This window comes from Peromyscus maniculatus, chromosome 21 (genome assembly GCF_049852395.1).
Source record: "Peromyscus maniculatus bairdii isolate BWxNUB_F1_BW_parent chromosome 21, HU_Pman_BW_mat_3.1, whole genome shotgun sequence".
In the NCBI taxonomy this organism is placed as follows: domain Eukaryota; kingdom Metazoa; phylum Chordata; class Mammalia; order Rodentia; family Cricetidae; genus Peromyscus; species Peromyscus maniculatus.
The window spans coordinates 55391041-55416152 of record NC_134872.1 but is presented as its reverse complement, the minus strand read 5'-3'; the positions used below and the strand labels follow the sequence as shown (position 1 = coordinate 55416152).

Sequence of the window (25112 nt, the reverse complement as noted above, 5' to 3'; positions counted from 1 at the left end):
TTCAACTAGTATTCTAGACACCAGGTTCTATCTCCAGTCTGTCTCTGTTGGCTGAGCACAGCAACAGTTATTAGCTAGATATTAGTACCTTCTGATAATAGACTAGCAGATAACTATGAAACAGATACTTGTTAAGTATTGATTGATTTAAGGAATAAAGGGCCCTTGTGTATACTATCAGTTTAGTTATTGTAGGCATGAGTAGAAAAGCAAAGAAGAATAGGTGAGCAGTCATGGTCATTAGTGTCACATTGTCAGATGGGAAGCAAAGCAAAGGGCCATGCATGGGAATAAGAATAATAAAAGGAAAGCAAAAAATGGGGGTTGGGTTAATAACAAACTAAAAGGAATAGAGAAAGATAGGTATTTGATATCAGAAACCAAGTCTGTTTTTAGGGTTTGGGGGATATAACAGTAACAGGACTGGGCATGGGAAAGGAGAAACAAAAAAAAGAAAGAAAGAAAGAAAGAAAGAAAGAAAGAAAGAAAGAAAGAAAGAAAGAAAAAGAAAAGGAGAAAGAACCAGAGCTAGAGTGAGAATGAGAGTGAGCATGAAACAGTAAAGATGTAAACAGTTCAAGACAGTATTGCCATGCTTCGCTGACCAACGGTACTGTAGAGATAAGAAGTAGCTGTTTGGGGCAGAGCTAGGTGGGACTATAAGATAATAAAATGACTGGCCTGGACGTTGTTCCTCTTCTTACAAGCTCTGTTACTGGCCTGGTCTGATCTATCCTCTGAGCTAACTGCTACTGGCCCTCCTGTTGTCTTGTGGACCCCCTGCTATTCTTTTGTGTGATAACTATTGTATGTGGTTGATTGTGAGGATGTGTTAAACACTGGAGAAAATGGAAATAAAGGGAGTGGAGTTGATGAAAAGGCAGAACAAGGTTAGATGGTTTGATTTATAAAACATCCCTCATGTTAGGCATGCTTTCAGTGGACATGGGACATCTGAGAACAATGACTCAACAGCCACATGGCTGTGGAAGTAAGCAAAAATGATCCTCTTTACCCTTTAATTCTTCAAAGAGTGATTAAGTTTCCAAAAATAGAAATCTCTGTAAAGGATAACTAGTATATTTTCAGAAATATACTTAATAGGTTGTTAAAAATAAGGGCCACCACACTTTAAAACATATATTCATTAATATCTTATAATTAACTAACTGTATCAAATAAGAGTAGATATCCATTAGTACTGATTTAAGACACAAACAATTATCCTTAGAAAGGCAACAGAACTATTCAGAATATCTTTAAATTACACACATACATTAATAGGAGCAGGATCACCTTGTAGATGTAACCGTCTTATTAAATAAGAAACACAGAGCCAATACAGATAAGAAAGCCAAGAGGTCAGAGCAATAGCTAAGAGCTAAAAACCTTACCCTTTACTGTCGCTGTACCTCTCTGAAAGAGAGCTACTTCCTGTGTCTGTCTTTTTTTATAGAGTTTCTGTTCTGCCTTCTCATTGATTTTAAACCCAACCACATGACCTCCTAGTCACTGCCTGTCTGTTGTATGGTTGGTATTGAGATTAAAGGTGTGTGTCTCCAACGCTGGCTGTATCCTTGAACACACAGAGATCTACCTAGCTCTGCCTACCAAGTGCTAGGATTAAAGGCGTGCACCACCACCACCACCACCACCACCACCACCACCACCACCACCACCGCTGTCCAGCTTTCACTAGGGCTTGCTAATAGCTCTGACCCCGGGCAACTTTATTTATTAACATACACATCACATTTCAGTACACATAAAATATCACTATATCACCTCCCTTCTGTGTAGTCTGCCAAACAAGGTATGGCTGATGGACTCATCTTGTGCTATGTGACTGAAGTTGTCTCTTGACTTGTTTTCTTTTATAATTATATATATAATTAATCCAATATAATTGGATTAATTTAATCCAATGAAGGTAACATGCGATGATCTCCTTTAGCTTCAGTCTATTGGTAGCAACCTAAATTCCATCTACAACCATAATTTCCTATGAACATACAGTTGGGCATATTCAGACTCTGGGAGTCAAGAAGTTTACAACTTTTGAGTGCATATCATTTGAACCAATTGAATTATTTTCTGAGTCCCTTTAGCTAAGATATGATATTAAGCTTTATTTTCAGGTCTCACTTTACAAAAAAAAAAAAAAAAAAAAAAGAAAAAGAAAGCAATGTAAGAGTGGATCAAGGTTTCTTAGAAAATACTGTTTTATGCCCTAAGAATCATCTAAAATTCTGTTACTTGTCTTTCCAGGAATGGCGGTGAAATACTTCTTGTTAATTGCTGTTGCTGCCGCCGCCACTGTCTTTGTTCCTGTTCTGGCTGTCAGAGTATGTGAGATTGTGTGCTACAGAACTATGTTTTAGATAAGGATACCAAATAAGCCTTTGACGTAATAGTGTCGTGTGTGCTTATGAGAAGGTTGCATCAGTTGCTCACCTACTTCATATAATAATGCAGCTAAAAAATAAGTCCTCTTCTTAATAGAGCAAGGATGGAACCAAAAAATAGAAGAACTAGGTGAAATGTCAAAGTTAGATGATGGGGGATTAAAGTTGGACTTTAACCTTAACTCCTTGGGCCCAAGTCTACATTCTCTTTCTAAATAATAAAAAGAAAAAAAAAGAATAAAGACAGGCAGGCAGCAAAGAAAGAGAGAAAGAAAAAGAGCAATGGAGGGAGGGAAATATTGGAAGCATAGACAAGAACTATTTAACAATTTACCCATGTTTTCATGACTAAAGGGAAGAAAATAAACCAAGAAACACTGTTATTGTCATGCTTCCTCCCAAGTCACCATGTCTTCCATGGAGATATATTATTTGTAATTCTGAGAATGTTGCACATTAAAATTAAATATGAAATCGAAAGGTACAACTACAAAGATATGTAAGAGACTCATCAACAGAATATGATTCCTGGATCTGATTGTTTATAAAAATAAAACCTTTGGACTAGTAATATAGCTCAGTGATAGAACACTTGCTTGTATTTGTGAAGTCCAGAATTTAATCCACAGAACCACAAAAGGATGACAATGACGGTAATGAAAAGTGATATAAATTAATGGTTACTTCAATAACCACAGAACAAAAACAAAATCCTCAGTGGTATAAGAAGTGGAGCAGTCTAACAGTTTGTAATCAGTAAATGGTATATAAGTCATCTTTAGCAATCAAAATAACACAAGAAAAACAATATTTACCTTTATTTACTTTATCTAATTATGATGAGTTGAAATCAGTAGTTTTTATTTTAGAACTAGAATGCGCACTCTTGAGCACGCATGCAGGCGCGCGCGCAGGCAGACACACACACACACACACACACACACACACACACACACACGAGACACAGGGAGATGTCAAAAGTGAAAAAAAATCACTTAGCATTATTGTTGAAAGAATATCATCTTCAGCTACGGGAGTGGTGGAATGGTATTAGTATGATGTCACTTCCTACATGATGTCCACGACCCAGTGACCCTCTACAAAGCTGAACGCTGAGCTGCAAAGGCTTCTCTCTCATTCTCTGCACATTTCCCTCTCCCTCTGTGGAAGGCTATCTCACCATCTAAATCAGAGGTAACACAAAAGCAAAGTCTATGTTACAAAGAAACAAAGAGAGATGCATTGTCAGAAAACCATGTTTGCTTTTGTGATCTAGCAGTGTAGGATGCATCACCTGGATTTGGAACACAGTGGCAAGAAAGTATCTATATGACCTGATAAGATCCAGAGAACAATTCTCAAGCACCTAAGACTTTAGAGGTTTTCAGGAAGATGCATGGGTAATATAGACCACTGAATTAATTAAAGAAATCTGAGGAAACAGGATAAATTTGTTTCAGGAGGCTATCTTAGTTAGGGTTTCTATTGCTGTGAAGAGACATCATAACACAGTATAGTTGAAGTTTTTCTGTGTCCTGCTTGGCCTGTGGTCAGGACAAGTCTCTCACCCACAGTCCTACAGCTTTTTTTTTTTTAATAAAATAATCACCACAGAGGCCTATATTAAGTAAAACTGCTTGGCATTAGCTCAGGCCTGTCACTGACTAGCTCTTACACTTAAACTAACCCATTTATGTTAATCTGTATGTCACCACATGTTCCATGGATTTAGCTGTGTGCCATTACATGCTGCTCCCTGGACGGCGGGCTGGCATCTCCTGACTCAGCCTTCCTCTCTCCAGAATTCTCCTTATTTGTGTATACCACCTATAGTTCCTGCCTGGCTAATGGCCAATCAGCATTTAATTTACCAACCAATCAGAGCAACACATTCACAGCATATGGATCATCCCACAGCAACTCTTATGAAGGAAAACATTTGACTGAGGTGGCTTTATAGTTTCAGAGGTTTAGTCTGTTTTCATCCTGGTGGGACATGGTGACATGCAGGAAGACATGGTGCTGGAGAGTTCCACATCTTGATCTTCAGGCAACAATACGTGAACTGTGTCACTGGGCATAACTTGAGCATAAGAGACCTCAAAGCCCACTCCTACAGTGGCACACTTCCTCCAACAATACCATACCTACTCCAACAAAACCACACCACAACTCCTAATAGTGCCACTAGCTGTGGACTTAGGGAGGCCAATTATGTTTAAAATACCATAGAGGATCAATTTTCATAGAAGTAAGTAAAACAAAATATCAGGAGAAAACAACCATGCTTTGTTGTTTTTCTTATAAAAGTTGGAAATGTCTGGAGATGAACTAAAAGAGGCAAATGTTATATGTTTCACTAAAATAAAATGATCAAGGGAATAAGGAGTCCTTGAAAGGAGTCTGTGGATTCCTGGGAGTCTCCTAACTTTTCTTTGGTGCAGACCAGAGCTGACTGCAATGATAGAAGAACACATCCTCTGAGCATGCTCCTGAGAAAGGAGGCAGTGTCTGTATAGATCTGCACTGCACAGAAATGTCTCTCTTGACCCAAATGACATCTGTTTGGCCAAGGCACATTCTGAATTCTGACCACTCCTAAATTTATCTCAAAATTCCTGTGGTAGCCCAGAAAGAAATATACACCATTCAAATTATGTGATGTTATTTTTGATAACTGATTAAAAAAACTTTTGAAGTATGAGTATTATAAACCACACATGTAAAAAGATACCCTTTATGAAAACAAATCGTGATATAGACTATTTTGGAAAATATTTTTTCTTTCTTAATTAGTTACAAAATAAAAAGGCACAATTTCATTTTTAAAAAAGAGTATTGTGTTATAAGCTGCAAGCTGAGTTTGAATTTCACTTATGCTTTTCAATGCATGTTACATCATGTACTTGCAGACATTGGTGATTTTACATATAAACAAAAAAGACAGAGAGCTGGAAGTTGAAAAGAACACTTAGTCACACTCTTAAAACACACTCTTAATTTGGATTCTTGCACACATGCACACTTTGACAAGGACTGAAGTGCACATGGTTTATCTGAGAAGTATAGGTACTGCTTTCAGTTGCTGTATGGAGAACGAACTAAGGCAGAAAAAGGCAGTAAGTGGACAGATGATGTCAAACCATGACTCATAACAAGAAGTTCTACTTCACTCTAAGTGTGGATCATACATTTGAAAATCTCTAAAAACAACATAATTGATGTACTGTTTTCAAGACTAGAAACTTAGAAATCCTTAAAAATATTAATAGTTCCTGAAAGGCGAACATTATTGTTTATTCATTGTAAGTTCTAATTTCACATTACCTATAGCTCTATATGTAATATACTTCATGTGAGAAAAGTACCACTTTGAAGACATAATATTAATTAATAATTTTCTGATAGCACGCCAAACGACACAGAGCCCTCTATAATAAGCTGGTCACAGAATCACAAACCGACCCACAAGAAGAAATTGTCAATGCACACAATGCTTTCAGGAGAAAAGTGTCTCCGCCAGCCAAGAACATGCTGAAGATGGTAAGTCCAAAGAACATCAGCACCTCCATGGCAGGGACATGGATGGTTCTCCCCACCTTGTTGTTAGTCCTGTGAAACATGACTATGCTGGACGTTTACTCATCAGAACAAATCTATGATTTAACTGAGGAAGAAACTGAATCCAAGCGGATGTAAATAATTTTCCCAGAGTCATGCTTCATACATGATAAAGCCACAGTTCTGACTCAGCCCAGCTGCACTCTCAGGTGCCTCCTGACATGTGACATTTATTTGAGAATCAGGATGTCCAAATTCAAAGCTAGTTGAGGAAACCCCCACCCTGAGATAAACAAATATTGAAAAAAATTCTAGTAGTGAATTTCACTGAATTCCATGGAAATTTAGGGACCTGGCCTTTTCAATGTAAATTTGGTGGGTTTTATCACAAGACTAATTTAGGGACCTTAGCCACCACCCATGGGCCCAGGATAGTCAAGAGTAATGAAGTTCAGATGTAGTGAAGGCCCTGGAAAATCAGTTCTCAACCTGTGGGAAGTACATCAGGTATCATCCATATCAGATATTTACATCATGATTCATCACAGTAGCAAAAATGCAGTAGTAACAAAATAATTTTATGCTGGGGGACACCACAACACGAAGAACAGTATTAAAGGGTCACAGCATTAGGAAGGGTGAGAACCACTGCCCTAGAAGATACTCCTAATTGACATTATCCTCTTGTAAATGATGAAAGGAAGCAATAAGAGAAAAAGGGAAATGTGGTTTTTGAAAATTCATTTCTGGACCACCTCTAAAAATTAACAATATTATTTGAGAAACAGAACGTAAAAAGCATCAGTTGTCACAGGTATCCACGTTGGTGTTACTGTTAACAAATGTTCTTCAGCCAGTCATGATGGCTTATACCTGGACTCCCAGCATTTGAGTAGAATCCCAGGAAAAGGCAAGAAGATCACTGTGAGTTCAAATTGAACCTAGGATACATAGTGTGCCCCAGAAAAGTGATTCTTATAATTCCCCAAATCAATTTAACATATTTAATTCCATAGTACAATTGTCTACATTTTAAAGAGCCTCAATAATGTAATCTATTTTATTCCAATTCCTTAATGCAAGAGGGACATCCCCAGGGACCCTGATCTTAATTATCTTAAGTTATATCATACAAACTCCTTTCTACCAGATGAGCAAATAACTACAGCTAAGGCGGCCTCTGGATTGAGAAGTCTTACTGCAGACAGAAAGTTATTTTTGTTCTTCTTAAGTTCCTTAGTAATACACTCATATAAAAATTATCTTTCTTACTTGAAGTATGCAAAACCATAATCATGCTTTGAAGCTTTAGTCAACCCAGAGCATAATTCTTGGAAAAACCACTAGATGGCAGTATATACACACAGTAATTATTTTTTCCTAACCTTGACACAGATTGACTTCCATTCAAAAGAGCAATGGCAATAATGCTAATGTTGCTCCCTACCTTGTTATTAAGTCCCATGGACTTTTTGTATTCTAAAAATTTGCCCATCACAACAAACCCAAAACACGGAAGTAGAAGAAAATGCCATTACATTTTTAGAGAAGTTATCCAAAATCTGTGATTAAAATGAATACACACCGTAATTGTAGTTGACAGTGTGTCTCATGTGGTGTGAGCAGACTGTGAAGACACTGGTTGGGGGATTTTCAGGATGTCACAGCTACTCCCACCTAGCTGTTTCCGTGCTGTATATAATAAAATGCTTCAACTCAGCACATACTACCCTTACCCCACCCACACGAAGAGTTCAGAGAACACTGGATAAATAGGTTCAAGTTCTGTATTGTGTGATCCTTAAGAGCTTTTAAAGCCCTCTACTCCCTCTTATCTCACATGCAGAGAAAATATTACTGCCCCCTTCAAATTGCTGTGAGGAAGAGTAGGAAGAATACAATTGGTGACAAGTTTAGGGATATCAACTGCTCCTTCACTTTCGTCATAATTTGAGGCAGAGGTTTGTGACTACATATATTCACAGAAATCATTTTCTTCCCAAGCACATACTGTAAGACTCACAATATCACACATTTGTTGCAAACATCATCTCACGAAGTCTGTTGAATAAAGCTTTTGGCATGATTTAGACATCATTAACACAACAACGGAGACTCAATAAGCAAAAACGACATGCCTAGGGTTGTTCTTATTTGCTTCTCTGTTGCTGTGATAAACACTGACCAAAAGGAACTTGTGGAGGAAAGGGTTTATCTGGCCTACAACTCTGGATCACAATACTTCATTGAGGAAAATCAGGGCAGGGACTGAAGCAGAAGCCATGGAAGAATGCCTCTTACTGGCCTACCCAGTCTGCTTTCTCATGCCAACCAAGGCCGTGTATTAAGGGTCATCAGTCATTAATCAAGAAATGTTCCCCAGTGACATGCTCACAGGCCAATATGATGGAGACAATTCCTCAGGTAAGATTTCCTCTTGACAGGTGACTCATCTTGACACAAACTAACTAGATAATGTCAAAGCAGCTGACAAATTATTGGGATAGCTTATTAAGGTTTACCTGCTTTCTTGAAATTATTTAGTTACATTCCAAGAAATAAGCCATGGTCTGATTATGACTTGATTGTGAATTTGTAATTTCCCAGGAATCTGAAAGGAATTGCACATTTATCTCCTTTTTGTTCCTACTAGAATGTTTAAGAAAAATGGAATTTGTAAAAGTTCAGTTTCCCCAAGAAAAGATGTCACAAATCATGTATTTTTTACAAGCAGCAAGAATCTTAGTTTGTGAATGCTAACTTCATTTTGTTTCTGGACTTATTTTCTTTCTTACTTCATAGAGCTGGAGTTCAGCTGCTGCAGGAAATGCTAGAATCCAGGCAAGATACTGTGACACGTCACACAGTGACCCACTTGAAAGGAGACTTAGCAGTATGTATGTGTCTATTTGGCATGACTTGTCTTAAACAGCCTTTCCAACACTAGGAAACACCTGAAGAAAATACATACAGTGAGGAGGTTTGTTTTTATTTTATGACTTCCAAAGGTTCAGCACATGGTTTTTAGTTAGAACAATTTGGGACTGTACTGAGGCCAAATAACATGATGGATGTTATAGTAGAGGAAGCTGCTCACCTCAGTTAGAAAAAAAGCATGATAGAGAGAGAAAGAATTTAGGTAGGAAGTATACTGTTGACATGAGTGCCTTCAAAGACCCAACTCTGCCAGGTAGGCTCCATTTCTCAAAGCTTCTGTAAACTCACAGAACTATAATCATCCAGAGTGCCAGTCTTCAATACACAATTTTGTGGTACATGTCAGATACAAACTACCTTTAAGCAAACAAACAAAAATTTAAATGAATAAATACATCTCAAAAACTCATAGATGCAAGCAACTTGACAATAGTAAGTTAACAGACTCAGTCTATACTGACATCTATACTTGGTGACAGACTATAGCCTGATATACTGTAGCGTTGTTTTTAATTTTTAAAATTTGGGGATTCTTGGTTTGGGAGTCTATGTTCTGTTCAAGAGGAGTAAGTAATCGTGACCAGCATTATTAAAGGACTGAGTGCAGCTATGTGCCTAGGAGGTTTCCATTCAAAGTTATCTCAGTTGTCCACAACATCAGAGTAGGCATTTCCTCAGCCTCAGGACACTGCCACAGCTAAGAACTGGGTTATAAGCAATTATAGAACCACCCAGATGAACAATTTTTGGATGCTCAAAAGTGAGCTTGGTTTTGTGAAATAATTTAAATAATTACTATGCAATTTTTAGTGCATCCTATGGAATTAGGTAATACTTTAAGCAATGCTTTCTTCCAAACTAATTTTAAAAATTACAAATACAACTTTATGTCTATAGATTATTGAGATGGTGAGCAGTGTATTAGCAATGGGGGATCTTTATATTCTAGAGAAAGGCAGATTATTTCTCAGTACTGTAACCCACCTAGAGAATGCATGACAAATGGATCCAGCATCTTTTGAGAATGTGTGCCCTCTTTGTAACTGCTTTCAATTCCAGAATTCAGTTACAGCTTCTAAGTGCTCTTGCAGATTTTTGTCACCCTCCTTTACCTGACAAGAGACAGAGATTGAGGTATCTGTAGTCCCAAGGTGCTGGTAGTACATGCCTTTAATCTCAGCACTTGGGAGGCAAAGGCAATATGAACTCTGTGAGTTTGAGGCCATTCTGGTCCACAAAAGAGTTCAATGACAGCCAGGATGGTTACAAAGAGAATCCCCATCTCAAACAAACCAAGAGAGAGAACAGAGACAGGAGGGAGAGAGAGAGAGAGAGAGAGAGAGAGAGAGAGAGAGAGAGAGAGAGAGAGAGAGAGAGAGAGAGAGAGATCATTTCAAAGCTATCTCATCATCTGTCATTGCCAATTTCTCCTGAGCACCACATGCTCATTCAGCAAGAAGGAAGATTTTTCAGCAGAGAAACAACTATATTACCTATTATAAATTGATGCCTAGATGATCATTAAAGCATTTGTGAAAGAAAATGAGGAAAACATCTGTATTTTATTTTTTAAATAATATTATTAGTCGGGTGTGGTGGTGTATGCCCTTAATCTCAGCACTCAGGAGACAGAGGCAGATGGATCTCTGTGAGTGCATTCTGGGACAACCAGAGCTACACAGAGAAACCCCATCTCCAAAAAAAAAAAAGGAAGAAAAAGAATACTATACAGTAATTTTCCTTTGTTTTCAGATACATTTTGTGGAGAAAATATTCATTTGGAACATTACCCCTACTCCTGGTCAAAGGTAATTGAAGTATGGTACAATGAATCCAAACACTTCACATATGGAGAATGGCCATCCTCAGATGATGAGTATGAAACAGATCATTACACTCAGGTAATCTATATCCTTCCAGGTACACACATGACTGGATTTATGTATGAGTCAAAGATAATTACTGGTTCTCCTCTTAGGCTAAGGAAAATGACCCGTGAAATCCCAACAATACAGTTGCCTGAATGTAACCAGGACAATGATAACACCACTTCATGTGCTAATTCAGATAGGGGAAATTCCATGTGGCCCTATTTCTTAAATGAGAGGAGCAGGTGGTCACTGGCTACTGAGAAAAAGACAGTGTCAGCCCTGAACACATTTATATATGAGTGAAGCTAAATGAACTCAGTAGGTTGAATATACAATGTGTACAAATCTAGATATATATGTAATGATAATGATTATCAGAGAATGTGTAACAATCATTATTATCAGAGAAGGAATGAGGGATTCATGGAAGGATTTGAAGTGGGGTTAGAATTTATATGGATATGGAGCTCATATACAGTGTTTTCAGCAAACAGGTTTTCTCTCTTTTTTTTTTGTTACATAAAAATGTTTAGAATTACAAATGGATGACACACTTACTGAAGTCTAGATGGGTTCTGGAGACAGGAACTCTGATCTTGTTCAGGGCAAATGTTTTGTCAACTGAGCCATTTCCTAGCCCACTTAGCTTAGCTCTTTTGTTTGTTTGTTTTCTTTGTTGTTATTTGGATTGGTTTGGTTTGGTCTTTGGAGACAGGTTTTCTTTGTGCTGTCCTGGAACTAACTCTGCAGACCAGGCTAGTCTTGAACTCAGCAAGATCCACCTGCCTCTTCCTCCCAAGTGCTGGGATTAAGGGTGTGCACCACCACCACCTGGCTTCCCACTTAGTCATTTTATTAGTGTATACTAATTATACAAAATAAATTTTATGTTGCCATTTGCATACATGCAATATATGCTCTGACCGTACTCCCTCCCTATATTTACCATTTTTTTCCTCCTCCTTTCTTGCTTTTATCATCCTAACAGTCCCTTTATTGTTCAGTCTTTTTTAACCTATGAACTTCATATACTTGACTTCATGAGACTGTCTTGGTTCATTCAATATCAAGATCCATAGCTCTCTCTATTTTCCTAAAAATGGCATACTTTATTGTTCTTTATGGCTGAACAAAACTCTTTTATATCTGTCTAACACATTCATCTATCAACAGGTACCTGTGCTGACTTGGCCATGGCAAAGGGTACCACAGTAAAGCCAAGTATACACATGACTATTTCATGCTAACCTTGATTTCTTCATATATACACCCAGAAAAGATAGAACAGGGTCCTATGGAAGTTCTACTTCTAATACTTTAGGTAACTACATACTGATTTCCACAGAGGAGGACCAGTTTATGTTTCCACCAGCACCATGTAAGAGTCTTCTCTTCCCACATCATCAACTTTTGTCTTGTTAATTTTCCTGAAGGTCAGTTATTCTGACAGCAGTCACAGTGATGTGGCATCTTATTAAAATGTCGATTGAATTTCTCTAACAGCTAAATATGTTGAACATTTTTTCATAGATCTACATTCATACTTCTTCCCAACTACAGCTATCCAATGGTCAAAATGTTTAACACCTGACACTGTGGGGAACAATATCCATTTTCAAACGACATCAGATCCTCTCTAAATTTTTTAATAATGTGCTGCAAATCTCACCTTAAAATATTTAATGCTCTTTCCTGAAGAATCTAGGTAGTTTATTATTATTATAATTATTATCACTATATCTTCTAAACAGAATAATTTTCTTAATTTGATTTTTTTCCTACTCATTCATTCTTAGTCTTACAGAAAACTGGAGAGTGATTAATAGGAATATAGGAGATATTCAGAACAGAAACAAAGTGATAACATATGAGTAAAGACTTTTAACTATTATAAAATCTACATTTATTTTAAATGTAGAGAGGAATCAGTAAAGGACAGTAGACAAGGATTGACTTTATTAAATTAAAAAATTTAAATAATAATTTGTCTGCCATGGAAGGACTAAGTTAATTTTTGAGGAACAAACTTGAATCTCTAAATGTAAAGTAAAGGATTGTACATTAGAAGACAGAATATTTAAAAATTTGAAATGGAAAACATTAGAAAATAGTTATTGTCCACAAAGAAGAAGACTCAGGAGTATCCATTGGTAAGTCTCATGAGTTACATAAACTAAATCCTGATTAAGATTGATATTTAAAGTTCCCCAAAATAAAACACAAAATAAGCAGTCATTGATGTCTATGCAGAATTATTAAACAAACATCAGCAAATAATATTTTCTTTCAAATTCAATACTGTTGAATACTAATGATGTGTGTCAAGAACCCAAGATGCCTTCATATTTAACAACTGAATCATGTGATTTATGATGCCAAAGAATTAGATGACATCAACAGAATAGGAACCTAAGAAAGAAAACCAGTTGAAAACATCATGGCGTCAACCCCAGCCTTATAATCCATTCACACAAAAGTCAACTCAATCCTTTTCTTCTATCATAAATGTTCAGCTCTGTCAGTCTTGTGCAGCAACTTATTCTGTCAACTTCAATAATCCTTTTTTCATTTGTCAAAAGAATTCAATAGCATGCCAAATGAATTCATAAGAATGACTTCTCCAATTTGCCAAGTTTCTAGGAAATGTAGAAAAAAGTCATACACATGTAAGAATAGCAATTAATGAAAAGAGAGGTCATGAATCTGAAAAGAAGAAGGATGGCTACCTAAGAAGGTTTGGAAAAAGAAAGAGAAAGAGGGAAATGGTGCAGTTATATAATCTCAAAAAGTAAATGATTTTAAAAACCAAAAAATTGTTCTTTATTTTCTTAAATTTTAGGGCGAAAATACTATTATTATCTGTAGAACCATGTGAATGCATTAGTGTGGTCATAGAACTATTTAATAAATAAATTTATTTCTTTCACATTATTTGTGCTTTTTCTTGGATATGTATAAAATGAATAAATGGAAGAATTACAACCACTACTTTACTAGTAATCAATATATAATGGAAAATGACAAAACAGATATTATAATGTATTTTCATTACAATTTTCCAAGTATAAATTCTATAAAATTCTGAGTTCAACAAAATTTCATAAGGCAAATGCACATTTGTGAAAAACAATGAGAGGAGAAACTTGCAAACATTAAGGGGCATCATCTGATGTTTGCATAATAGATGGAGCCCCGGATTTATTGAAAGCATATCCTTACACATCAGAGATACTTAAATTGATGTGGAGGGAGACTAACACCCAGGAGAGCTTCCATCTGTGAAGAGGAAGTAATACTTCACAAAATCAGTCAGAGAGAACTACTATGATTAAAATAAATAATAATAATAAAACAGTAGCAAAGAGTCCAGTGCAGGCTGAGGGAAACTCTAGCCAGGTTCCTGCAGAGGTCACAAAGACAATGGGCTCCATTGCACACACCTTCACTTCCTCCTCCAGCCTCTTAAACATTTTATTATTTAACCCTCACCATACACATGCATGTAGAAGCTGGCATTATTATACCCATCTTACAGATGAGAAAATGAAACTCTAACCAAGAAACGGCAAAACAAACAAACAACATTACTTTACCAAATTTAGAAGTACAGAGATGGAATTTAAACTTGGCTCACTTGCACTGAAAGCCACTGAAGTATTACCCTATGTTTGACCAGTAAGGAAACATCTTCTTGGTTTGAGTCTCATACAAACTCTTTTTTTTTTTTTTTTTTTGGTTTTTTTTATTATTATTATTATTATTTTATAACACCATTCAGTTCAACATAATAGCCACAGAATCCCCTGTTCTCCCCCTCTCGCCCACCCCTCCCCCCAGCCCACCCCCCATTCCCACCTCCTCCAGATCAAGGTCTCCCCCGAGGACCGGGGTTGACCTGGTACAAACTCTTTTTATCGTACCAGCTTATTCACCACATAGGTTTGACATGGTGAGAATAAGCAGAATGGATCAGGTTACTCTGTGTTTTTGGTGGGATTAATATAACAGGTTTCTCATTCCATGAAGATGAGCTAAACACATGAGTTTTTCATCTGTGGGCCTTCTGAGCAGGCCATGCTGAATGCAAACTGAAGACATAATTACTTCTTTAAGATTATTTTTTATTTTTATGTTTGTGTATGGGTGTGTGTATTTGTTCACACATGCAGTCAAGTGTGCCCACAGAGTTAAGAAGAGGGCCTTGGATACTCTGGATCTGGTTTTAGGGGTGGCTGTGCGCAGTCCAGGTGGATGCAGGAATCAAAACTAAATCTTTCAGAAAAGCAGCAAGTTCTTATAAGCACTGAGCTATTGCTCTACCCCCTGCATGCTTACATTCAATCACAATTATAGTGTTGATATTGTAGTCATTTTGTGAGCATGCAAATCCAGAATAAAGTCATCTGGGTTTTGTTTGTTTGTTTGGTTGGTTGGTTGGTTGATTGGTTGGTTGGTTTTTTGAGACAGGGTTTCTCTGTGTAACAGCCCTAGCTGTCCTGGAACTAGCTCTATAGACCAAGATGGCCTCAAACTCACAGAGATCTGCCTGCCCCTGACTCCCGAGGGCTGGGAATAAAGACATGCACCACCACCACCAAGCATAAAGTCGTCTCTTATCTTTGCAGATGGTCTGGGCTGTTTCTTACCTCATTGGCTGTGATGTTGCATCATGTCGCAGACACAAGGCAGCTATATATCTCTATGTGTGTCACTATTGTCATGAGTATGTAATACCAGTTCATTATTCTTTCTAAATATATTAACTTCCTAAAAATCTTGTCTAATGTTTCAAACATTATAAATAAATATTCTGGGATTTTTTTCCCGTTAGGTTGTTAGCAAAATATACCCACAATCATTCGTTTTTCATCATGTTTTTACTAAATAAGTTTATTAAGAGATATAAACATCTAGGCAATTTATCAGTATTCACTGGAGAGTTCTGCCACAGGGAGTGAATTTGAACTGTCTTAGCAAAGAAAGGATATTTAGAGGTGTGCAGATTCCTGTGCTCCACTTTCTGGTCCCAATGTTGACCTATGTATTTCCCTTAGAAATGAAATTTACATGGCGCTGGAGAAATGGCTCAGGGATGAAGAGAACTTGCTACTCATGCAGCACCCAAGAACCGAAGTCTTAGAAATGCCCCTAACTGTAGCTTCAGGGCAGGCTGTGCCTCTTCAGGCCTCCACTGACAACTACATACATCTGTACATACAGACAAACAAACAAAAAACATTGCATGCATACATCATGTATCCACAAACATTATACACACACATATATGCACATACAAACACAAACTAAAATAAATCATCTTTTAAAATAAGTTAAATTTACATATTCTAAATGCTGCCATCACAGGTACTAGTCACAAGTTCTAGAACATACAACCCTGTTACTTCAGTGAGGAGCGGATGTACAACCTTGTTTTATCAAATGCAGTTATGCAGAAGGGTCCAATAAGGTAAAGATGATTATGAAGGTCTACTTCTGTGACTTTAGGGAAGAAAAATAGGAGAAGGAGGTTCTTCAAGTATGGGCAGTCACCTAGGATATTTGACTCTGATTACGAGTTTGAAATTACCTTTACTGATAACAATTGATGACAGCTCCTCATGTTTCTTTTATCTGTATGTATTATCTAGGTTAACACTGTGGTATCTAAGCAGAGTGTGTATGTGGACAGAATAGTAGGATACCTAGTATGTCCTTGAGCATGAGTCTTAAAAAGTGGACCATATGTACATTTTACTGTACCACGGTATATTCATAGATTATAAAGTGCTTCTACAACACTTACTTAAGTGACCACCTGTTGTCATCGCATCTTAATATAACTAAAAAAGTGGTACTAATTAAGAACTACATATTATCTAAACAACATTTAGATATTGATAAGCAAGAAATTTTTGCAGTTTCTGGAATTTCAAATGTTCCACAACTATGGATTTTCTTCTATACTCTTTCCCACACCCAATCCCTCCTTTGGTTTCATCTGTGCTTAGTGCTTTTGTGATTTATATTGATAGTGCATCTACAAGACACAATAACAAGTATCATGCTTTTCATTATTGGTATAAAATGAGATTTTTTAAAAAAAGATCCAATGCAAATGATTTGTGGATTTTTTTTCCTTAGCACTATTAAGAACTTACATTTTCCATAACACTTTCCTATGTTCTTGTGAAGATTATAAAAAAAGAAAAAGAAAAGGCACCCCAAGGCCCCACTTTCAGGACTTGATTGTACATATGTCCAGAGTCCTGTTAGCACATGGCTGTTCAGAGACAGGCAACAATGACTAGAAGTAGACTTAAAGGGAATTGTTGGTGGTTGAGTGCCAAGACAATACTCATCCATGGATCTAGATCACGTATCTACTGTAAATACTGTTTGTTTACAAACATGCCTAAAGGATTTATCTTTTGAATTAGCTGTTTACAGTGAAGATAAGTTTATAAATATTTTCCAGTGACAGTTTTCATTATACCTCCACTTTTTTTTCTTTTTTAAAGGGGAAATAATCCTGACTCACTCAATAAGCCTTATAAGCAGGGCTTACCATGTGCAGACTGTCCACATAACTGTGAAGACGGACTATGCAGTGAGTTGTTTTTGTTGTTTAATTTGTGTTGCTTAAAGTTGGCATATTAATCATATTGATATGAAGACCACATATCCTTTAGGATAAGCATTAACCCGTGCTCTATATTTCTACAGTTTTCATCTCAATAGTACCACATGATATATCTGCATTAGTTCTGTTTCCCTCCCCTTCATACCCAGGGTAAGCACAACTCTTTGACTTCACTATTGGAAGCTGAAATGAGAATATTTAGGTATGAAACTCAGGTTCCCATCCAAAAGTTTAAAATTATGAATTAGAGTCAGTATAGGTAAAATATTAATGCAAGTTTGACTGCTGTCACTAGACAGTTCCTGGGATACCTTATTGTTGACCACAAAGTAAGCATTTGCTTTCAGTTTACTAGTCTCTACAAAATGCTTGCTGCCCTCAACTTGGCTGAACACATATCAGTGTGGAATTTTTTTCTAGTCTGACCTTTATTCTTCTTCACTAGCTCAGGAGCTATCTGATACAGGGTTCCATAAAAATGTGTCCTTCCATACTTAAGTAAATTCTGATTTTTTTCCAATTAACATATAAAAGTTGTATAAGTGAAAGTTAAGGTTATATTCTGACAGGTAAATATTATATAGTTTTGAGATCAGCCTAATCATATCTGTTTTTTTTTTCAAAAATTTGTAATTTTGGAGTAGTGTTCAAAATTCCACTTTTTAAAAGTATGCAGTACATTATTATTATGTGTAAACACTAATAACACACTTGCTACTCTCAATTCTATCTAGTTGCCACTTTGCACCCACTGATCAGCATGTCTCTCCACTCTCAAGGTGATAACTTTTCTTGGGCTATTATTGCTAAATACGTCCACAAATATAAAAATACAACCTCAAGTCCATTTTTGTAGTTTGTGTGTTTTCAAGGCTGACCACTCTTCACTGAACACTCAGTAAAATATCTCATCCCTGGGAGAGGCTAATTCCCCTTTTCTGAGCAGTTCTTAGCTGTCTATAGTTCTTTGTCTAGTAGTGGGACCCTAAGAATGACATTTTATAAATATTGATTCTTCCAGTACAATGGCATGGATTATGTTCCTGTATTGGTGCACCATCTACAATGACTTATAATTTTCATATTGGAGATGCCACTACTTTGAATTAATTAATTGCTGTGTAATTTTATGTGTATTATGAATGAAATTGTTTTCTTAATTTCTATTTCACATACTGCTATTGCATACACCAATGCTCCATATTTTAAATGTTGCTTTGATGTACTACAACCAATTTGAACTAATTTATTTTTTCTTAATTTTGGCAGTCTCCCTGTCCTTTTCTATGTATGAGACAATGTCATCTTCTAACCATGGCAATTTGGCTACCTATTTTTCCAGTTTAGAAAAGCCATTCATTGATTATGTTGCTTCACAGCTTCAGCTAGATTTTATGCCACTGTGTTCGATAAAAAGGCACAACAGAGAGCATCCTTGTGTTCTTCCACATCTTAGAAATCACCCAGCTTTGATATTCACCATGATGTTAGCTACCAGCTCATTGTAAGTGGCTTTATTAGAGAAAGAGATTATTTCTTTCTATATATTTTTCACTCAGTGTTTCAGTCATGAAAGAAGATTGGGCATAGATTCCAAAAATATAGAGAAAAAAGACAGCATTTCCAACAAACAGTGCTGGGAAAATTGGGTGCTCACATGTAAAATAATGAAATTAGATTCACATCTATCACCCTACACAAAAAACAACTCCAAATGGATCAAATATATCAAAGTGAGATCTAAAACACTTGGAGGGTAGACAATACCCTCCAAGATGTAGGTGTGAGAAAAGACTGTGACTAAGACCCTTCACTCATGAAATAAGGTCAACAATTGACAAATGTTGAGAGAACTGAGTAGTTTCTGTACAGTAAAGGATACAATAGAGTAGTCTACATCATGGAGTTGTCACCATAGCCACCTCACAGAATAACCCAATGAACAGGAAACTCACAAAGTAAGAGAGAATCTTTGTCATCTGTACATCGGATAGAGCTTGACTACCCAGAATATACAAAGAATGCAAAAAAAAAGGAAGAAAGAAAGAAAGAGAAAAACAACAACAAAAAACAAAACAAAAATCAAGAGTCAAGAAAACAAATGGCTCAATTACAAACAGGCTATGGCTAGGCCCCAGGTGGAGCTCCGGGAGTCTAATTATTGAGAAAGAGGAGGGTTTATTTGTGTGAGAATTGTTGAAACCAAGGTTGAATAAAGCACAGGGACAAACAGCCAAACGAATGGAAACAAATGAACTATGAACCAAAGGCTGAGGGGCCCCCAACTGGATCAGGCCCTCTGAATAGGTGAGACAGTTGATTGGCTTGATCTGTTTGGGAGGCATCTAGGCAGTGGTACCAGGTCCTGTGCTCATTGCATGAGTTGGCTGTTTGAAACCTGGGGCTTATGCAGGGATGCTTGGCTCAGTCTGGGAGGAGGGGACTGGACGGGCCTGGACTGAGTCTACCAGGTTGATCTCAATCCTCGGGGGGAGGCTTTGCCCTGGAGGAGGTGGGAATGGGGGGTGGGCTGGGGGAAAGGGGAGGGGTGCAGGAGGGGGGGAGAACAAGGGAATCTGTGGCTGATATGTAGAACTGAATGGTATTGTAAAATAAAATAAAAGGAAAAAAATAAATGAGAAAGAGACTTTAAAAAAAAATAGGCTATGGAGCTGAAAAGAGAATTGCCAAAAGAAGAAATAAAGAAGGGCAAGAGATTGCTTTTGAAAGGTTCAAAACCATTAGAAATTAATGAAATGCAAACAAGAGGTATAACAAGATCTCATCTTACCACAGTCAGAGTGGTAAGATCAAGAAAATAAGTGATAAAAATGTTGATCAAGGTGAGGGGCAATGAGAATCCCCATTTATTTTTTTAGTGGAAGTGGAAACTGTTATAGTCATTATGGAGATCGATGTGGAGAATTCTCAAAAAAAAAATTAAAGCAGATCTACCTTGCCATCCAGCCCTTATACTCAATAGCATATGCCTAGAGGCGTTGACATCCTTCTCCACATATACCTACTCAGCAACAGTCCTTTCTACTCTATTCACAATAAGTAGGAAATGAAAACAACAGAAATGTTCTTCAGCAGATTAATGGAAAATGAAAATATGGTACATGTATACACAATGCAATTCTGTTTAAATGGGGAAAACCTGAAATTAAGATATTTTCAGAGAAATTGATAAAACTGGAAAATATTATATTGACTGAGGTAGCCCAGGCCCAGAAAACAAATGCCCCATGTTCTCTTCTATTTGTGGGTCTTAGCTCCAAATCTTTGGATGTAAGTATATAACCTAGAGTAACCTGCAGAAGGCAGGAAAATAAAAAGGGACCATGGTGTAGGGGTGGGCTCTAGAAAAGGGAATGGTAGGACACAGATGCTCTGAAAGGGAAAATGGGAAAAACAGAAAGGAAATTATAACTGGAGATAGAGGAGGAAAAGAAATGCATAAGGAGAAGGAGGAACGAGGGATATAGAACACTAAGGATGTCTGAAAACACCATAAGGAAAGATATTATTTTATGTTTATTTTTACAAAACATATGTAATTGTATTACATATACATACATATATATATATATATATATATATATACATATAGTATTAATGAAGTTTAAACTACCACTTGGGGTAACAATATTTAATACTTCCCTCAAAAATGTTCCTTCTAAAGTCATAGACTATCTAACAAAATCCTCAATACTGGCATGGGAAACTCCCCTTCCAATTGTTGGTCTAGGGAGTCTAAGACACTCTTTAATAATATAGGCTATTCTCATTGCCCTTGGTTGCCAGCAAGAAACTGAAGTCAAGACCCTATTGGTGAAGATACTACAGTCTTTGGACATAGGACTTGGAGGAATTGAGTTTGAATTGAGCTGGGAGCTTGCCTCTCCTAGTGTTAAGGGTGATATGCAAACTGCCAAAGAAAAAGAAATCAATTGTCCCCCCAAGATGCTGTAAAGCCTGCAAACTTCAACAAAGACCAGTATGACAAGGTATCTCCAACTGTTGGAGGAAGCTAACAGCTAACTAGTTGAACTAAATCCCTTCCCAATAGGAGGAAATTCATGCATGATACTGTAAACCAAAAATCACCCATGGATTTTGGTCACTGGCCCTAGAAGATAACCTATGCTGTATTTCTTCATGCTGAGCAAGGAGTTATAATGGCAGTTCTTTCATTAATTTGATATTATTTTCCTATTAATCAATAAACCAGGTACTAAGATCTCTCAACCAATGAATTTTTTGTGAGGACAGTTTCATGCCTGATTAGCCACTGGAACTGACTTGGCTGGAAGGCCTTTTTTGCTTCCTCTTAAGATGACCTATATCCTTCAAAGATAAACTTCAAATAATTTTAAATTACTGAAACTTTGTTGCTTTATTGTTATTATAATGGAATTATTATTCTCAAAATGACTAAGTAATTGAAAAAATTATTCATATCCAGTCTGTTGAGGTATAGTGTCACCAACTAAAAAATTGAGATTAAATGAAAGTGCTTTTTATCATGACAAAATTTTTTCCATTATTTGAAAGAATCTGATTCAACTCATCAATTGTTTTGCATACATACCTAATCAGCTCACCTTAACTGTGGGAGTCTGTCAGAGTTGAGCCCCAACCTACTCCCATCTATTGAAGGGTTCTTGGGGTGGAGGAGAGAGGAATGAAGAAATATTAGATAGAAAGATAGAAGGAGACAATAAGAAAGACAGAAACACAGGATAGCTTTGGGAGGGCTCAGAGTCAATACCCAGTCGCCTCAAGGTTTATTCCAAACAGCTTTTTGTACAATGACAAGGAATGAGGTAAAAAACCTCCCCCTTTCAAGTTCAAAGCACACTGTACAGCCAAGTGTAGACCCTTCAAAACACCTGGTAAACATGTCCATGACCAATAATCATCCCATTATGCAGCCCTGCTGGATAAAGCAAGGTCAGATTCTCTGACCTTAAGTAATTTGAGCCCCCACATTTAACCAAATTAATCCTCTGTTATACAGGACTTTTGTCTTTGCCTGTTAGGAAGATGTCTTTCCTTGATGGTTGCAACTGTTTTAAGCACAATGTCATTTACTAGTCTATTTTTTTTCCAGCTAACCCCTGCCTTTACTATGATGAATACAACAACTGTGATAAACAAGTGAAACGTACGGGATGCACACATCCATCAGTTCAACAATTCTGCAAGGCTTCTTGTCTGTGTAAAACCGAAATAAAATAATCTTCTACTACTTACTATTCTGCTGTGAAGACAAAGGATGTTTTCAGGATCACTTATTTCACTTTGATAAGATCTGCTAATGTATTTCATTTGTTTTTTATTATGCTCAAGAAGTTAATTTTTAATCATCTTGTATAGACATCAATCTATATTCATCAAGATCGGGCCCTCCTTTCCTGACCCATCCTGTAGTAACAGTTTTAAACTTCCTTGCTGTATTAATGAAAGGACAAGTCAAATACTTGCCCCAAATTTAATGCATATGATTTTTGGTGTGTAGATCAACATAATCCAGTTAATAACTTAATTGAGTTCTTCATCTGTAACTTGTAAAATGGGGCCTTTTCCACACAACCCCTCTTTCTAACTCTCCCATTTTCCCCACAACCTTAATAATTTTCCTGCTTTTCTGTTCTGTTTTAAATCAAGCATTAAAAATATTCACTGACCAAACAAGACTCAGGCCTCAACTCGAAGTGTAGATATTACTCAACTATGAATGCTTTAAATGTTTTTCTGACTCATTCCTGTCTCTGCATGCATGTTGTGAAGTGGGAAAAATGAGAGCTGGTCTACCTTTGGGTACCTTTCCCTTCACTGCTACTTCTCCAATGTTCTCCTATTTCCTCCCCTCAGCCTGAACATCCCATTCCCAGATTTTCGTGTTTCTTACACCATAACTGAATAGATACGACACCATTCTGTCAAAGTATTTGAAATACCTAATTCTTTTATTTGACCTTATTACACTACTTCACTAGAAAAAAAGAACTGTATCCTATATTTTGTTCTTTACACAAACAGTTTTAAACAAGGAAAACTGAAAATGGAACACAATAAATACTGATGTTGCAATATGTTTTTCTTATATTTACTTATTTAGAAGTCACATACTTTGCTATTTTCAAATGGGATATAAAAATTTGTGAGTCTGAATATCAAAGAAACACCACACATAGCACAGCTGCATACAAAGTCTGATACTTGGTAATTTTAGTTTTGTAAGGACATTTTTTTTTCATTCAAAAATTTACTTTTTCCTTCTGAAAATGTTTCTAAATCGAAGTTCCTCAAGCCCTGCTTTTTTCCCAAACACTTTGTAAGTGGAAGTGAATAGAAACCATGTTTAGCTTCAAAGATGGGAGTTTTATGTAATCCCAAATGTGCTTTATTGGCTAAATATTCCCACAAAAATGTGAGGCAATCAGTAGAGTACTTTTCTACATACTTCTAGGGTCACAGTCCATGCAGGGCTCTGATGTCCTCAGCAGTATACTAGAGCATTTACACCAATAAATGCTATGGGGTGCTTCAGGAGAAGACTACCATCCTGTGTTTCCAGCATCCGACACTTGTGGGTGTTTATGAACACATGTATGTATATTAATGAAAGTCAGGAGAAATATAAAGCAATATGGAAACAATAACATTCAGGATAAAGACCCAGTAGGGAGTGTGTTTCATCACAGCAAAGAAGAGGGAGGCAGCAGCGGGGGAGAGGAGAGGATGCAGAAGACAGAAATTACAGACAAGAGCCAAAGAATGTCCTGTGTCACTTACCTTATTTACTACAGTTCAGTAGCACACTCTCCACACTTTATGTGGAGGCAAGAACAATGGGATCTTTCATATGTCTGGAGAAAATACTGATTCACAGTGATGTTAATTAATTCTACATGTTCACATTTTGTTTTATTTATTTATTTATTTATTTATTTATTTTAACATAGAAGGATACTACTGCATCCCTGCAAAGGGACCATTTCTAAGATCTCGTATAATTCTGAGATCATTCATCCGAAGCCACTATTATAACGCGGAGGTAGCACAACTCCAACTCTTAAATGAACCTTTAGTGTTTGCATATTTTTATGGGAGAGGGGAGGAGAAAACAGCATGGGAAATTTATTACTGTGAAGCCAGTAGCCTCATAAAGGGAAGGGTTCCAACCTCTTAAACCACAGCAATCTTCCAGGCCAGTTAATGCACAGGACCACTAGATGGCAGACTATATACAGTGCATTCAGGAATCCTTCCAAAGGGCTTCATCTGTCTAGATTTCACTTATTTTGTGTGCTATCTGATGGTGGTTTTGGTCGTTCATGTATCTAAAAGCCTCTTATTTTTTCATAAGATTTTGCAAATATCAGAGTTTCTTTAAACAGATAAAATGAATTTATGTAAAAAAAAACTTGAGAAATTATTTAATAGAAAATATCTCAAAGCAGTTTGTTCATTTATTTGTTTATTCTACAAATAAATAAAGCCAAGCAAAGTGTGAAATGGGCACAGAAGTTATTTTGATTCAAAAGTCAATTGCATTGGCATTCCAAGCTTGATATCGTTCATCTGAGACTCACTCTTCTGTAGTAGGATTTGATTTCTTTCAAAGAAGCATTTGATTCCTTACAAGATACTTGGTGTATTTTAGGCGACACGTTATTTCTAGTATAC

General features: G+C 36.8%; 1 protein-coding gene across 1 annotated transcript in view; it reads left to right on the top strand.

The window, feature by feature from the left end:
• Crisp1 (cysteine rich secretory protein 1) overlaps positions 1-23515 on the top strand; it is a 29515-nt gene extending 6000 nt beyond the window's left edge. The window contains exons 2-8 of the mRNA XM_042269905.2: positions 2269-2345; positions 5814-5948; positions 8769-8859; positions 10656-10804; positions 15400-15497; positions 17293-17381; positions 22531-23515. Of these exons, the coding sequence (XP_042125839.1) occupies positions 2271-2345; positions 5814-5948; positions 8769-8859; positions 10656-10804; positions 15400-15497; positions 17293-17381; positions 22531-22658 (765 nt within the window). The 5' untranslated portion in view covers positions 2269-2270 and the 3' untranslated portion in view covers positions 22659-23515. The remainder of the gene's footprint in view (positions 1-2268; positions 2346-5813; positions 5949-8768; positions 8860-10655; positions 10805-15399; positions 15498-17292; positions 17382-22530) is intronic.
• Positions 23516-25112: the final 1597 nt, after the last annotated feature.